Genomic DNA, 14,947 nt, shown 5'->3' with positions numbered 1-14,947 from the left:
CTTGTAATCGTGTTAATAAGAAAACAAAGAAAGAACAAAGGAGAAAATGGAAAAGAAGAAAAGGACCTACGGAGAAAATGTGGTCAGGGATAGTTTCTCTGAGATGGTGACAATATTGGCCCAAAGGATGAGATGGAACAGTCATTCAAGGGGCAGGGGACTGGGGATCTCAGGCAGAAAAAATAAGCTGTGCAAAGATTCTGCAGTTGGGAAAAGCTAGGCATGTTCAAGGAACCAAAAGGAAACCAGTACGGTTAAAGCACAAGAAATAAGGAGGAAAGCGGCACTATGTGAAGTTTCCAGATAAAGTAAGCACCAGACCATGCAGACTCATGGGCCATGGTAATGAATTAGTAATTTTTTTGTTAAAGCAATGAAAAGCCATTGAATAGTTTTAGTCAAGAGAATAACACAGTCTGGTTTATAGTTTAAAAATTTTATCTGACTTACATGGAGAATAGTTTGGAAGAAGGCAAGAGGAGAAGGGAAAATAATCAAGAAGTCATTACAACAGTCCAGGTAAGACTGGATGGTGACTTAACTCATGTAAAGAGAATGGATGTGGAGTTATAGTTAGCAGGTATAAATGGCAGGCTTGCAGAAGGACAAAGGATTAGGGGGTGAAAAGGCAGAATATCACCATTTAACGAAAGGAAAGACCAATAAGTCTGGGGAGAAATCCAAGAGGTCCATTTGGGATAATGTTATGTCTGAGAAGCTTGTATAACATCTTACCACAAATGTCAAGTGGGTAGTTGAACATTCTATTTAGGAAATCAGAGAAAACGTTTGGGTTGGGGCTATAAATGTGGAAGTCATCTACACACAGGTGGTATTTAAAGCTATGGTAAAGAATGAGATAATTTAGGGAGAGTAGGTCAGAGAAACAAAAGAGGACCTGGGACTACATTCTAGATACACCAATTTAGAGGATGGACAGAGAAGAGACCATCAAAGAAAATAAGGAGGGGAGGAGCAGATATGGTTCAAGCAATTGGATGCCTGCCTCCCACATGGGAGGAACAGGGTTCAGTTCCTGGTGCTTCCTAAAGAAGGCAAGCTGACACAATGAGCAGGGAGCAGATGTGGCTCAAGCGGGTGGGCACCCACCTCCCACAAGGGAGGTCTCAGGTTCAGTTCCTCCTAAAGAAGATGCACAAAGTGGGCAGACAATGAGCAGAAGGGAGTCCATGGGGGGAGGGGGGAGAATGTAATAGATATACTTTGAAATAGAATAAAATTATTAAAAAAGAAGAGGAGGAAAACCAGGCAAGCAGGAGGGAGTGGTCAACTGTTTTGAATGCAAGTAGATGAGAAGAGGGGGAAAAAAGTCATTGAATTAGGAAATGTGGAGGTTTTTTTTTTTAAAGATTTATTTATTTATTTAACCCCTCCCCTGGTTGTCTGTTCTCTGTGTCTATTTGCTGCCTCTTGTTTCTTTGTCCGCTTCTGTTGTCGTCAGCAGCATGGGAAGTGTGGGCGGCACCATTCCTGGGCAGGCTGCACTTTCTTTCGCGCTGGGCGGCTCTCCTTACAGGAGGCACTCCTTGCGCGTGGGGCTCCCCTACATGGGGGACACCCCTGCATGGCAGGGCACTCCTTGCGCACATCAGCACTGCACTTGGGCCAGCTCCACACGGGTCAAGGAGGCCGGGGTTTTGAACCGCAGACGTCCCATGTGATAGACGAACGCCCTAACCACTGGGCCAAATCCGTTTCCCAGGAAATGTGGAGGTTTTTGATGACACTGAAAAACAGTTCCAGTTGAACAACAAGCAGACGACAGACTGAAGAGGGCTGAGTAATAAACTGAAATGTGAAGTTTGTTATGAAGGGTGAAGGAGAAATGAAGCAGTAATTACAGGCAAATGAACAGTTAAAACGGGAGTATTTTTTTTTAGAACAGAAGTACACCAGAGCTTGTTTTTAAGCTGTTGGAATAAAAGGGGCAGAGATTTATGATGCCTGAGAGGAAAGATACAACACTAAGGTCTAGACTTTAGAGCAGAATCCCAGATATGCTGCTCACTAGCTATGTGACCACAGACAAGTTTGTGTACCTCTCTGAGGGACATGTATAAAATGGGAATAATAATACTTTGCAGAGTGGTCTTGAAAATTAGAAATAATGTATATAAACCAACTGGCATATAGTAGGTAGACAGTAAAAATGGTTCACTATTATCATTACAGGATAATAAAATTCTAGAAATAGAACTGAAACATTTTGTGTCATCCTCCATTTATTATAGCCTATTAACTATTATCCATTGAGCCATCTAATATAAAGCACCGCCAAGAGCTTCTTCTCCCTTCCTTCAGTATATATGGGGTACAAAGCAGGAACAGGCTTTATCAACCCACCATATCTCCCAACCTTTAGTTTCATAAGCTTAAGAGTTCCCATCCATAAATATATCTTTCATCTAAGTCCCAACTTTCTTACTCTCCCTGCTGAAAGATGCAAATAGGGAGAATAGCATTGACCCAAAATATCTGGGGACCAACACTAGGCCACACTTTGCCAGACACAGGGCAACACCTATCTACAAGAGAAACTCACTGGAAGGTTCTAAGAAAGAACAGAGCTCTCTCCACTCATCCATCTACTGGAGCCTGACAAAGTAAACACGAACCCTAACTGGAGAATCAAAAAGTATCAAAACCAGACGAAGAGATCTAATCCAAAAGTCCCTCACTTTATCTGTGAAAACATAAGGCTCTCATGGGAGAGGTGGCTTGCCTCATAGCACAAAGCAAGCCACAATTAAAACTGAGGTCCCCCAGTTGCTACCCGCAATGCTCTATCCACTAAGGCTAGGTTGCTTCAATGTTATCTAAAATTGTAGAAAATGACCACAGGGAAGAGCTTAACCACCGTGTAAACTAAGCCAAGAGATGCTGGGCTAAATGGATTTAATTTTAAAAACTAGAGCAGGTTGAATGTACAGAGACAAGAACAAGAGAAGTCTGAGAAGATATGTACTAATGTGCTAATCACATTTCTACATGAGTTTCACTTTCTTCAATTATCTGAATTTTCGGGAAGCAGATGTGGCTCCACTGATAGAGCATCTCTGCTCTACCATATGGGAGGTCCAGGGTTTTCAAACCCAGAGCCTCCTGACCCATGTGGTGAGCTGGCCCATGTGCAGTGCTGATGCACGCAAGGAGTGCTATGCCACACAGGGGTGTCCCCTGCATAGGGGAGCCCCATGTGCAAGGAGTACGCCCCTCAAGGAGAGCCGCCCTGCGCAAAAAGCACAGCCCACCCAGGAGTAGGGCCGCACACACGGAGAGCTGACGCAGCAAGATGACGCAAAAAAAAAAGAGACATAGATTCCCAGTGCCTCCCAGAAAGCAGGTGGACACAGAAGAACACACAGCAAATAGACACAAGAGAGCAAACATTGCGGGGGGGGGGGGGGTAGGGAGGGGAGAGAAATAAAAATAAAAATAAATTTTAAAAAATTATCTGAATTTTCTTTCTGCAATAAATATTTATTTGCCTTTGAAATAAATTTAAAAGTTTATTTATTTATGTGGTGACTGATTGAATGGAAGCAGTACAGTGTAAAAGAAAAAAGTACGGTGAAATTAGAGGCCAGACAAATAGGGTTTCAAAATCAGCTCTACCACTTAATAATAGTGGGGGCATTGGATTGAAGTTATCTGAGCCTGTTTCCTCATTCACATGTGGCATGAGGATAATGGTAACCCTGCAAATTTATAACTTTTTAATGCAAGAAGAGAATATAGCACAATGCCTGGCACATAATATGTAATAAAATGCTAACTAGTATTTGGATCATATTTGCATCTATGGTTACATTCTGAACCACTCAACTATACCTTTGCCTCTGAAAAGATTGCCATTTCATTTCATGATCATATCATTTGTGTGGAGCAGTGTCATTTAAAGGGCAACTGAATGAGAGCTAACTTCTTGGGTTCTGAAAGAGGAAAAGCACCAACATAGAAAGGGATAGCATTTCCAGCATCCACTGAGTCTTTTGAGTGCTTCAACTAACTAAAGCAGGTTGTTAACTATCAAGTGGAAGAAGTACCGTAATATGAAATGGTACAAAAAATTTTTAAGAGACTGCTTTTCATCAACAATAATGAGTTTTTGAGAGTGATACAGTTAACTCAGCAATGTTATTTCACCACTCCCCTTCAAAAAGAACTTCAAGTATAGAGTAGAGTAGAGATAACCCTGGATTGGGTATAAAATTATCTGTTTCTTGCAGCTCTATAACTATATAGTTGTGACCATATTGGTTATTTCACCTCTATAGGTTTCAGTTTCCCTTCTGTAAAATGGGGTATTTAAACCAGATGAATTTCAACGAAAATCCTGTGGTCCTGTATTCACATATTTTCAAGGTATCCTGTAGCTAAAGCCCAAGTCATGGTGGTATACGTCCCTCTCCTTCCTTGGAGGTTCGATCTGCTCTGGCTGGAAAATCTCTAGGTTCGCTTATGGCTTCTCCTCTGGTTTGCTCTTTCCTCTCCCTTCCACTTACTACTTCCTGCTGGCCTTGCTACCTCCACACAAGCCTCACTCACTCTTAAGAAACTTCCCATGACCATTAGAAATCTTACCTCACTATCCTATTGGATAGATATTATTTAATGTGTCTTAATATGTCTTTGTAATACCTCCTTGAGGGAATACATGAAGAGCAGGGCTCTATATCTCATACTGTTTCCCTGTCCTTCTCATCACCTACACATTCTGATTCTTTGTTAACTCTTTTCTAAACGAGTTGACCACCGCCTATCTTCTAAAGATATCTTCTTGCTAGGAGGAATAAATGAGGTATTAATACAAAGTGCCCAACACTTTGACTAGATCAATGAAACTCAAATACTAATTTCCTACTTTTCTTTCCCCTCTCTAAATTTGATAACTGGTCTTCCCTCAAGGAAAGCTGGATGTCTGGGTTGTGCTAGCAGGTAGAGAGGACAAATCAACATTTCCCTGCAGCTATTTTTTTCAAATAAAGAAAATGGTGGTTATTCCTATCTCTTATAATATGAAAAAGCACTTTCTTTTGAAGAGCTACCAGTACCACTCTTTTTCATTAAGTCCTAGTTTCAGAAAGAAGAATCTTAAAACAACACAAGAGACAGCAAGATATCAATGTTAATGGGTGATTTGATGATGACTGTGCAAAAAATATCAGAAAGTTGTATTACTGTTCCTTGGGGTAGAAGAGTAAAGATACCAAAAAAATTAGGAAGCTTTCCTTTTTTGGGGGCTCACCATCACCTGGGGGGATTACTCATCTCCTGTGATAGCTTATTTTCTAAGTCAAACAGTATCATAAATAAACCTAAGGGGGTTTGCCCCCAGAATCTGGGCTTATACATTTGACAGTGATAAATGCAAACTAATAAAAATAACATGACATTAAAACCGTTGTATTTATTGTAAATAAACTCCATTATCATTCACTCTTCTGCATTAAAATGAGCCAAGGTTAGAGACAGGGAAAGAAGAAAAAATATAGCCTCTCCAAATAAGTTTTACTTCAAATCACTAAAAGTTATCAATACCCACAGGAGTAATATAATAACATATTCATAAAGGGACATTTCTGTCCCTAAATCATTTGGGGTGGGGGCGGAAATATGATTAGAGGAAGATAATTTGAAGAGAAGCATTTTCTAAGAAAAATATTTTTCTACAAGGAAAAAGGCATCTGACATTACTGGTGACAAAAAAAATCACTTTAGAACATCACTTTAGGACTCTGCTTTTCTTCCATTTCAGAAGAAAGGTTGGTAAGTAGAGGTGTGTATGTGCTATGAGTGAGAGAAGAGGGAGGGGGTGGGAGGTGAGCAATAATAGTTAAAAGTCAATTAAAGAACATCTATCCAAAAAAAGATCACCACAAGAACAAATGACGTAGAAATGTATTATCTTTTTATTCTTTGTTTAAACACCTATCAACATTTTAAAAACATTTCAGCCTTATTAATTTGTATAAATATACCCTTGCCAAAATTTGTAATACATTGTATAAGTGACTACAGGAAATTTCATGCATCACTAATTCACATACATAAACATGAAGTTTGCATTAAATACCTCTAAACAAAACCCTCTTTCCTTGCTATTTTTAGAAAGAGGATAAATGAGACAAGAGGACTCTCATTACAAAGACTGAGGATCTTAAAATTAAGGCTGTTCTACATAGAGCATCATAGTGCTACTAAAGCATCCCTGGTATCAGGATTTCAAAGGACCTGAGCCTGGAAACATCACAATGATTGAGTAAGCTGAAAAAATAGCATGTTAGAACCAGGGAAAGCAGTGATTGTAAGTGGCTGGCAACATTCCAGAGTCACTTTTTAGTACTCTTTTTGTTTTTTACTACTCTTGATTCCTTTGGCTACCAAATCTCAGCTCATGCCATTTTAAAGTTTATGACAAGAAACCAGGGCACTGGTACTACAAGTGCAGAAAAGATTCAAGCAGCATATGTAACCACCTGTATTCTAAGTCACTAAAATCTTTCAGGCCTTACCTTGTTGGATACATTAAAATACATGACAAAACCTTCCAGAGATGGGCACATTTCACAGCTTTCTTACAACATATTATAACACATTACTTAAAACAGTATTTTTAAAAATCTCCTTGTCACTAGAAGTGGAATTTTAAAAATATAATGTATGTACAGTATCCTACTTTAATTTTTCTTTAAGAGAAAATTGAAAAACTGTTGAAGAGACAATGAAATAACAAATGATTGCAAAGAACAATGCTTAAACTGTAATAAAAAAATAGTACACATTTCTTGAAAATAAAGATGATTGATTTTGTCATTTTATAAATATTGTTAGTCAATTATAGTTTTATAAAGTGAAAAAAGAAGCTCTTCTAAAATTGTTACCATTAACCAGTGGTTTATTTTTTTAAAACCTTCAGATTATTTTAATTATCTCAGAGTTCTTATATAGTACCTCTATTTACCCTATTTAACAACATGACATTTATCTTTTAAGTAATCAAACACTTTTAAACAATATAGGCCTATGCTGATTTAAATTTCAAGTTGAAGTTAGAAAAAATGAAACCAGTATGATACTCATAAGAACACAGAGTCAGGTAACAAATCTTGTTTAAGGAGGAATATATTCAAACTTAAATAAAAATTAAATAGCATTGAATTAAATGCCAACCATTCTTAATCATGGTTTAAGTCTGATAACCAAAATAAAAAATTAAATGCCATGCAAAATCACCTCACAAACTAACCAACGCAAAGTTCTAAGCTTTAAACTTTTTGATAGTGTCAATAAAATCCCCAGGAAAGGAGACTACTACAACTCTCCTTGAAACATAGATGGTTTAAATCATGGTTAAACAGACAAAATGTTAAGAATGGTATGGTTTCTATTTTCTATAGTAGGTTTATTGACACGCTTTTCCTAGTAAAGTTTGAAAATCTGACACTACCTGTCCACATAGAAGGGGAAACAAAACTTGGTCAAAGTCTGTAGAACTTCCTGTGGAGAGAAAGAGAGATAATTTACACATCTAATGGGACCAATAAATCTCACATTAACTATAGCACACAATCTAGCAACTTTACCCTAAAGAAAGAGGAGACAGATGAAGAAATATGGGCTTTATCAATTACATGGGAGGAGTACCAGGCAGTCAATCATGAGAAATAATAAACATGATCAAACTTCATTAAAAATGAAAAATTAATCAAGAATCACACATGGGCAAGCAGCAGGAGCCATGCAGGAAAGCTCTGAAGGGAGGGAGGCGGTTGGGTTGCTGAGTGTTAACACCCCTCCAGGGACCATCTCCAGCCTGACCATATGGATCAGAGTGAATAACACCAAGCCACATGGGTTTGGCCTGGCAGGGCCGCTGTTGCTGGCACCGTTTTCTGCCTGTTACCTAGGAACGGAGGGGGCCGGATTAGACAACGCTTCCCAACATCAATAGGCCAAATCACAGGCAGAATATAAAGCCAACTTGAAGATAATCATCACTGAATGTTGTCAACTACATTTTTTAGAGTTTAAAACTTCATTTACTTAATTTATAGAGAGCCTGCCATTTCTGGCATAAAATAAAAATCTCCCACGTAATTTGTAATCAAAGAGTATGTGCTATTTTTAATTAAATATTCTCATTACTGGACATACTTACCTGCTTGTAACTTATTAAAATCCAAAGCAAACTAACAGCTTAAATGTCTTTTTACAAATATGTAGATACATTAAAACAAACACATTATTCAAGGGTAATGGGAAGTACAAAAAATAGAGTGACATTTCAAAGACTTTTTCATAAAGGCAGGTTTTACATTAAAAGGCAGGTTTTACATTTTAAAAAAAGGAATAAATACTGGTATATTAGATAAAATATACAGTGGTATCTTTTCCAATACTTATTTTACATATACAGCATATATTTATATGCATAAATACAAATACAATCATTAATTATTACTTCCTTCACAGAATTTTCTCTAGCTTGACTTAATTTAATTGTAGACTTGAATAGCCCACAGTTGGTGCTTATCATAAGTTCATAGAACAATGTTATAAAAAAAATTTTTTTAAGTATTCCTTTCATGCACTTGATTTGCTTTCTGACTATCTAAAATCCCAACTTCAAGACAAAATGAAGAACACATTTTTCAGGGACTGAGAAGCTGGATCAAATTAAAACAAACCTACCCATTGCAAATCCTAATCCAAGTGATAAATTAAAGATTGGTTTACAAAGATAGCACTTTCCTAACCACAAATAATGAATTATCAATGCTAACTGAATTGGTGCTTCTCCATTTATTTTTAAAACCAGATCTATCATTCAAGAAATAAACCACACATCAATCTAATAACCCACTCAATGAAGCAGAACTCACATTGACTTGCTTTGCCAGAATATGCCCTGCCTACATAATTCAATTGAGCATATCCTATTTTTTTAATATTTTGGACTGGTACTTTGTATTTCACAGCACTATTAAGGCATGTCATCAAATAGTAAATGAACAGGAAATTAAAAACTGAATAAGAAAACATTACCCTAAGCATATTCTAACAGGCATTATTGTTATATTAGTTAATTTCATCGTATGGCATTCTAAGTCCATATATATTGCTTTTAAACTAAGTATAGTTACATAAATTGCAATGGCTATTAGAGAATCAGAAAAACAAGAGCAGTTTCTCAGTGCACATTATCAGGCAAATAATGGAAAAGAGATCATAGAAAATGTTCATTTTAAGGTCTGCAGTTTTAGTTATAAAAAAAACACTATAACCCACAAACACAAAACTCTGATGATTTACATGTAAGAAAATTCCTTACAAATTTCCTTTCACCTCAAGTTTCAAATAATACCACAAAACCTTCCCTTAACTTCAGTATATATACCAAGCATTCTTTAAAACTCAGTTACAAGTGCTCAAACATACCAACATCAGCTACAAAGACAGTTCTCCTTTACCCCTCAAAAGTTACAGGTGCAAAAGAATATCTCTACTCTATGCTGGAGTTTTGCTGGCAAAAGACCTCAAAGATTTCTGAAAGAAAGAACCCCCATGGCTACAAGAAAGCATTGTGCTCTATAGCAGAGTCAAAAGAATCTAATATGCCCAACGTATTACTTACTACAATATAGAAGCTACTTACCAGTTTCTAATGTCAAGAGTAATAACCAACCTTGAACTCGTCTGTCAGAGAATATTAGAAGAAATATCAAAATACCCCATCTAGGTGGAATGTAACCTACCTCCCAAGAGCCTTCCTTTTTACTCAAGAAAATAGTGATAAGTCAAATTAAGCACAGGAGGGAGGGAGAGACAGGGACACACACAGGCAAATACAGGCACATGTTTGTGCATTACAATATGTTTCCTCATGTTTATGATATTACAAGAGCTTGATATTCCAATATAAGACAAACAAGATGGTGTGCTGTCATAAGAAAAAACAAAAATGAGGGTCTGTCTACTCTGTGTTAGGGATATTCACACATTACTTCAATCAGAATTGAAACATCTAGTTTTCAGTTTGAGAAAGACAGGACAGAAATTGGGAGGAAAAAACAGCTATGTTCTTTGTAAATAAAGACTGCTGAAATAAACCACTTTTCTTAATACTGATGTTTTCCTTATAAACATTCAACTAACATCCTCTTTTTCTAAAAAAAAAAAAGCCACAATTGCTCAATTATAAAAAATACCACCCTCTCAAAGAGGAAGGCTTTAAAACCCTGATTTAAATAAATTTTAAGCATTACTTTTATGGTAGAGTATCCCACAGTCTTTCATTATTAACTTGACTGAGAATATAGTCACTAATCAGTTACTCTCCAGAACCTGTGTCTTTGGCTAGGGAACTTTCTTTGTAGGTGGTACTTTTTTCTATTTTGTACCCCTGCCCCCTTTCTCTTGTCTACACAACAAGCTCTTTCAGGCAACCAACCTCTGTACAACCTCAACTATTGCCACATAAATCGGATCTTTGAGATGCAGTACAGCTGATGAATGTAAATGACCTCATTGCTAAGGCAGGGGGTGGGGAGGATTGTGTCCAATTCTCCAGATCAATTCCCAAGTTTGTATTTTCACAAATCTTTTTATGTACAGTTTGATTTTTTAACATTTTAATGAGCAAAAGAGTGAATCTACAGTAGCCAGTTACCACAGTTAAAGTGCAGGGCATGAACTAGATCCCAGGAGGAAACCAGTCCACCATGTCACCACTGGCTTTAGGACATTCGCCACCTGGTTCCATGTCCCCAGGTTCCAACTCTTTTCATAATCAAAACACTGCTGACATTATAAACCCCAGACGGGTTTTCTAAAATCCCTCCCAATCAATATATCCAACACATAACTTATTGGAGACACTGAGCTCATTGATTAAGATGAGTTCACCAGCAAAGTTTTCAAAATAAATGAGACAAGAATACAGCATTCAACCCCTTTGTGTCACCAGACAATTTATGAAATAGGCAATTTCCAAAAGGCCTTTTCTTCCTCTCAAAATATACAATATTTCATGTGGGAAAAAATAAGAGCAAAAGGGGCCAGAGAAAGTGTGGAGGAAAGGCAGTTGCCCAAACCTTTCAGTTATGTATATGTTAAACAGTAAATTACACAGTCTAATAGAAAGTAACAATTCAACAAGGGTCTGGCCACAAGGAGATATCAAGCCTCAGAGTAGGAACTAAAACATGAAATTAACACACCTAAGACTGAATTCACTTGTAAGTGAAATTCAGAAATGAACTCAATATTCATCTCAATCTAGTTTGGATACATTTTACCCAACTTGAATTCTCACCTGATCAGAAGGCCCATCGAAGGAACTTATGCCAATTTGGAGAAAGATTATGTTGTGTTGACACGAGTCTTTCTCTTAAAAACTTGGTAAAATTTTAAATTCATAGTGTTGCCCATTATAGAATCCTATCTGGAAGTAAAAGTTTGAAGACTGAATTCAATTAAGTTTATTTGGATTATTTATTTATTTATTTATTTATTTATTTATTTAAAGATTTTTATTTTTATTTATTTAATTCCCCTCCCCTCCCCCGGTTGTCTGTTTTCTGTGTCTTTTTGCTGTGTCTTGTTTCTTTGTCCGCTTCTGTTGTCGTCAGCGGCACGGGAAGTGTGGGCGGCGCCATTCCTCCGCAGGCTGCTCCCTCCTTCGTGCTGGGCGGCTGTCCTTATGGGTGCACTCCTTGCGCGTGGGGCTCCCCTACGCGGGGGACACCCCTGTGTAGCACGGCACTCCTTGCGCGCATCAGCACTGCGCGTGGGCCAGCTCCACACGGGTCAAGGAGGCCCGGGGTTTGAACCGTGGACCTCCCATGTGGTAGACGGACGCCCTAACCACTGGGCCAAAGTCCGTTTCCCTATTTGGATTATTTATAATGAAAAACCTAAACCTGAAATTCACCCTGAATTTGGGGTGTGTGGAGTAGGGGCTCAGGAATCCTGCAATGGCCATCAGTTCAACTGTCAAATACTTTCTTTTCATTGGTTCACTGAAACCTATAAACAAAAATTAGTTGTATTTGACAGATGAAAACAACCAACTGTCAGACACAGATACAAACCCCACAAATAAACACCATCTAAAAGACAAAAGCATAGGCTGATTATAGTTATATATTGTTCTTTTAGTTCAAAAGGAAAAAAAAATGAATGCAGGAAAACATTTAAATAAAGGAAAGCGATAGCCTGAATGAATGAATGAATTTTAAAATATGTAAAGCTTCAATCAGCCTCTTTGTGGCTTGCTGAAAATTGATAGCAGTAGAGAATAAATATCATATTTACCCAAAAAGAGAGTAAAGGAAGAGAGAGGAGGGGAAATAATGGGAGAACATTCCCCAAGTTTATTTGCTTGTTGCTAATTTATTTGCTTGTTTCCAAATGTATGTGTGTGATTTAAAAAATAAATAAGTGGCATTCAAATTTCTGAAATACTCTATTTCTATGTTTTATTTTTTAATAGCATGAGGGTAATACTGACACGATAAGCCCTGCAATTGGGATCAATTGTAGTTGACTTGAAAGAAAAACCTCTGATGGATAATCTTAAAACTCAGGTCGAAAGTTAAAAAACAGAACACATACAAATTCAAATATACAAAAAGCTAACAAAATTTCTACTGTAAGCCATTTTAAGCGAAAACCAGGATCTCCATGTAAAAACTAACAGAAGTTTTAAATGTTTTAAGATTAAGAAGGGTAAAACAGAATGGCAAGAAGTTCTTGGGAGCTTAATTAGCACCCAGTTCAAGAACGTTGATCCAAAGTTTCCTCGATAAAAACAGGAAATACAATTTCTTTCCGTTGCTGTAAATGTCGAATTAAATCCAAGTACCACGCTATAGTTAAAACCAAAATTTTATTTTTCTCAGTGAAAAAAAGAAGCTTTGAAAAGGGATTTTAGAGAAAGGGCTTTCAACTCCCAAACATAAAAGCCAGGTCAAATTTCTAACAACACTGCTTCAAATGCTACTGGACCTGATTCTTTTCTTTAATCATCAGTATTTTATTTTACTCCCAGTTTATTTTTTATAAACTTTTTTAAAAAGTTGAGTAATGTAAATGCTATTATACTAATTTGCATAATACCCCATATAGACAGTCAATACTGTAATTCAAAGATGAAATTATAGTAAAATATAGAAATTCATGCTCTATAACAAACATGTATCATATAAACTTTATATCTAAATTATCAAAGACATTATGTACAAGAGTAGACTGTTAAAATAGCAGAGAAGCCACTTCTAGAACTACATTTATGTCTAAATTTTCATGGCCTTTGAGGTCTAAGCCAAAAATACAAAGTTATTTTATCCTTTGGTTCCCTTTCCTTTCTTCGAAAAATTATTTAAAACAAAGTTGTTCCCAAATTACAATATTATATAACATCATCTATTCCAAGTTTTCCTTTTATTAACTTTAAACCTTGCAGCAAAGAAGTTGAAAATGAGAGAACTATATTTATAAGGTCAATTTTAAACATCAATAAAATTCTTAACATGTTTCAAATACTTCCAGAACAAACAAATGATTTGGTTACAATCTCTTACAATCAGCACTCAGTAGCATCAGTAATATAATTCCTGGGGCTTAACACTATTACTCTATAAAAGATTTAGTCTTGTTCATTTCGTTAAACATTTTAAATCCTGCATACAATCTGAACATTTATGCTATCAATATTTCTAAAACGGAGAAAGGTTGGAGGGAGGGGGGAAGATACAAGTCATAAGGAATAGGGTCCCAACAGTAAAACTGCAAACATGATTTCACTGAAGAAGCAACTTGCCCTCCGGAAGATACTATTTTTAAAAAAGGAAAAAAAAAAGAGCACTGATAGAAATACTATTTTGTAAGCATATTAAAAGCTGTCAGCTTTTAAATATTTTAAATGCACACAAAAATGTGCACAGATGGGCAACTTTTCTGCTCACATTAGTCTAGGAAAAAAATCTTTCATTATCAAGCTCAAAGTCCTTGAATTTTTTAAACTTAATTGTGCCTCTATTTCTCAGAATTCACACCCCAAGGCCAAAGCTTTCCTGCCACCAGTCCTTCAAATCTGACTTGGACATTACACGGGAGGAGGCTCCAAGCCTCCCTGAGGTCTCACTCCTTTTACAACACACGAAAAAGCAGTCGATAATGGGCCCATGCTGAATTCGCTGCTCTCCACGTCTCCTCTTGGGACACAAGCCTAGCAGATGTGATAAAAACTGTGTCAGAGAAGTGGCTCTAGTTTGCGCTTTAATGACAACTTAAACCTCTAAACCAATACAACCAAAGGACTAACAGAACTGGCTGCTAGCTCTCTCTCCTGCCAATCTTTGAATATCTTTGAACTAAATTAGCACCTCTACCCACAACATCCCGTTACCCCACAAAATCCATTCTAATTTTAAAAGATAAATGAATTCAGCAAACACTTCAGTGGCACAAGTATGGAGGGGGGCGGCGGGGTGTGTGTGCACAGGTGTATTTGTGTGTATGACCTATAATTTAGCTCTAACATGTATTTCATGTAGTTTCTATTTCCTCAAGGTATGACTGTACATTCAGATGTCTTCAAGGGCTGTCTGGTAAGTTTCCCCTGGTCATCCAGTAACCATATTAACACATATAACTGGTAGACTTCAGATTTCCAAAAAGTATCTAAAGGTCTAAAAATTATTTTTTAAATGTTCAACCATAAGAAGGCAAATTGATATTCTGAGTTACTGAAATACTCTAATCATTAAAATTTATACAGGAGGATTTTTTTAAACCGTGGGTGGCTATACTTTTCTTTAACTTGTAAGAACTCTTTGTCTTACCTAATGGTAGGGTATGAAAAAAAAATTGATTTAAATGTATACTTCTGATAACATTTTCTAAATTCTATAATTCAGCC

General features: G+C 36.9%; 1 protein-coding gene across 5 annotated transcripts in view; it reads right to left on the bottom strand.

The window, feature by feature from the left end:
* DENND1A (DENN domain containing 1A) overlaps nucleotides 1-14,947 on the bottom strand; it is a 615,092-nt gene that overhangs the window by 407,065 nt on the left and 193,080 nt on the right. For all 5 annotated transcript variants that reach the window (XM_058302406.2, XM_058302408.2, XM_058302405.2 and 2 more), the window contains exon 4: nucleotides 7,472-7,521. In XM_058302406.2, coding sequence (XP_058158389.1) covers nucleotides 7,472-7,521 — 50 coding nt within the window. The remainder of the gene's footprint in view (nucleotides 1-7,471; nucleotides 7,522-14,947) is intronic.

This window comes from Dasypus novemcinctus, chromosome 8, assembly GCF_030445035.2.
Source record: "Dasypus novemcinctus isolate mDasNov1 chromosome 8, mDasNov1.1.hap2, whole genome shotgun sequence".
In the NCBI taxonomy this organism is placed as follows: domain Eukaryota; kingdom Metazoa; phylum Chordata; class Mammalia; order Cingulata; family Dasypodidae; genus Dasypus; species Dasypus novemcinctus.
The sequence above is the reverse complement of the archived record's forward strand: the minus strand, read 5'-3'. Positions and strand labels throughout refer to the sequence as shown.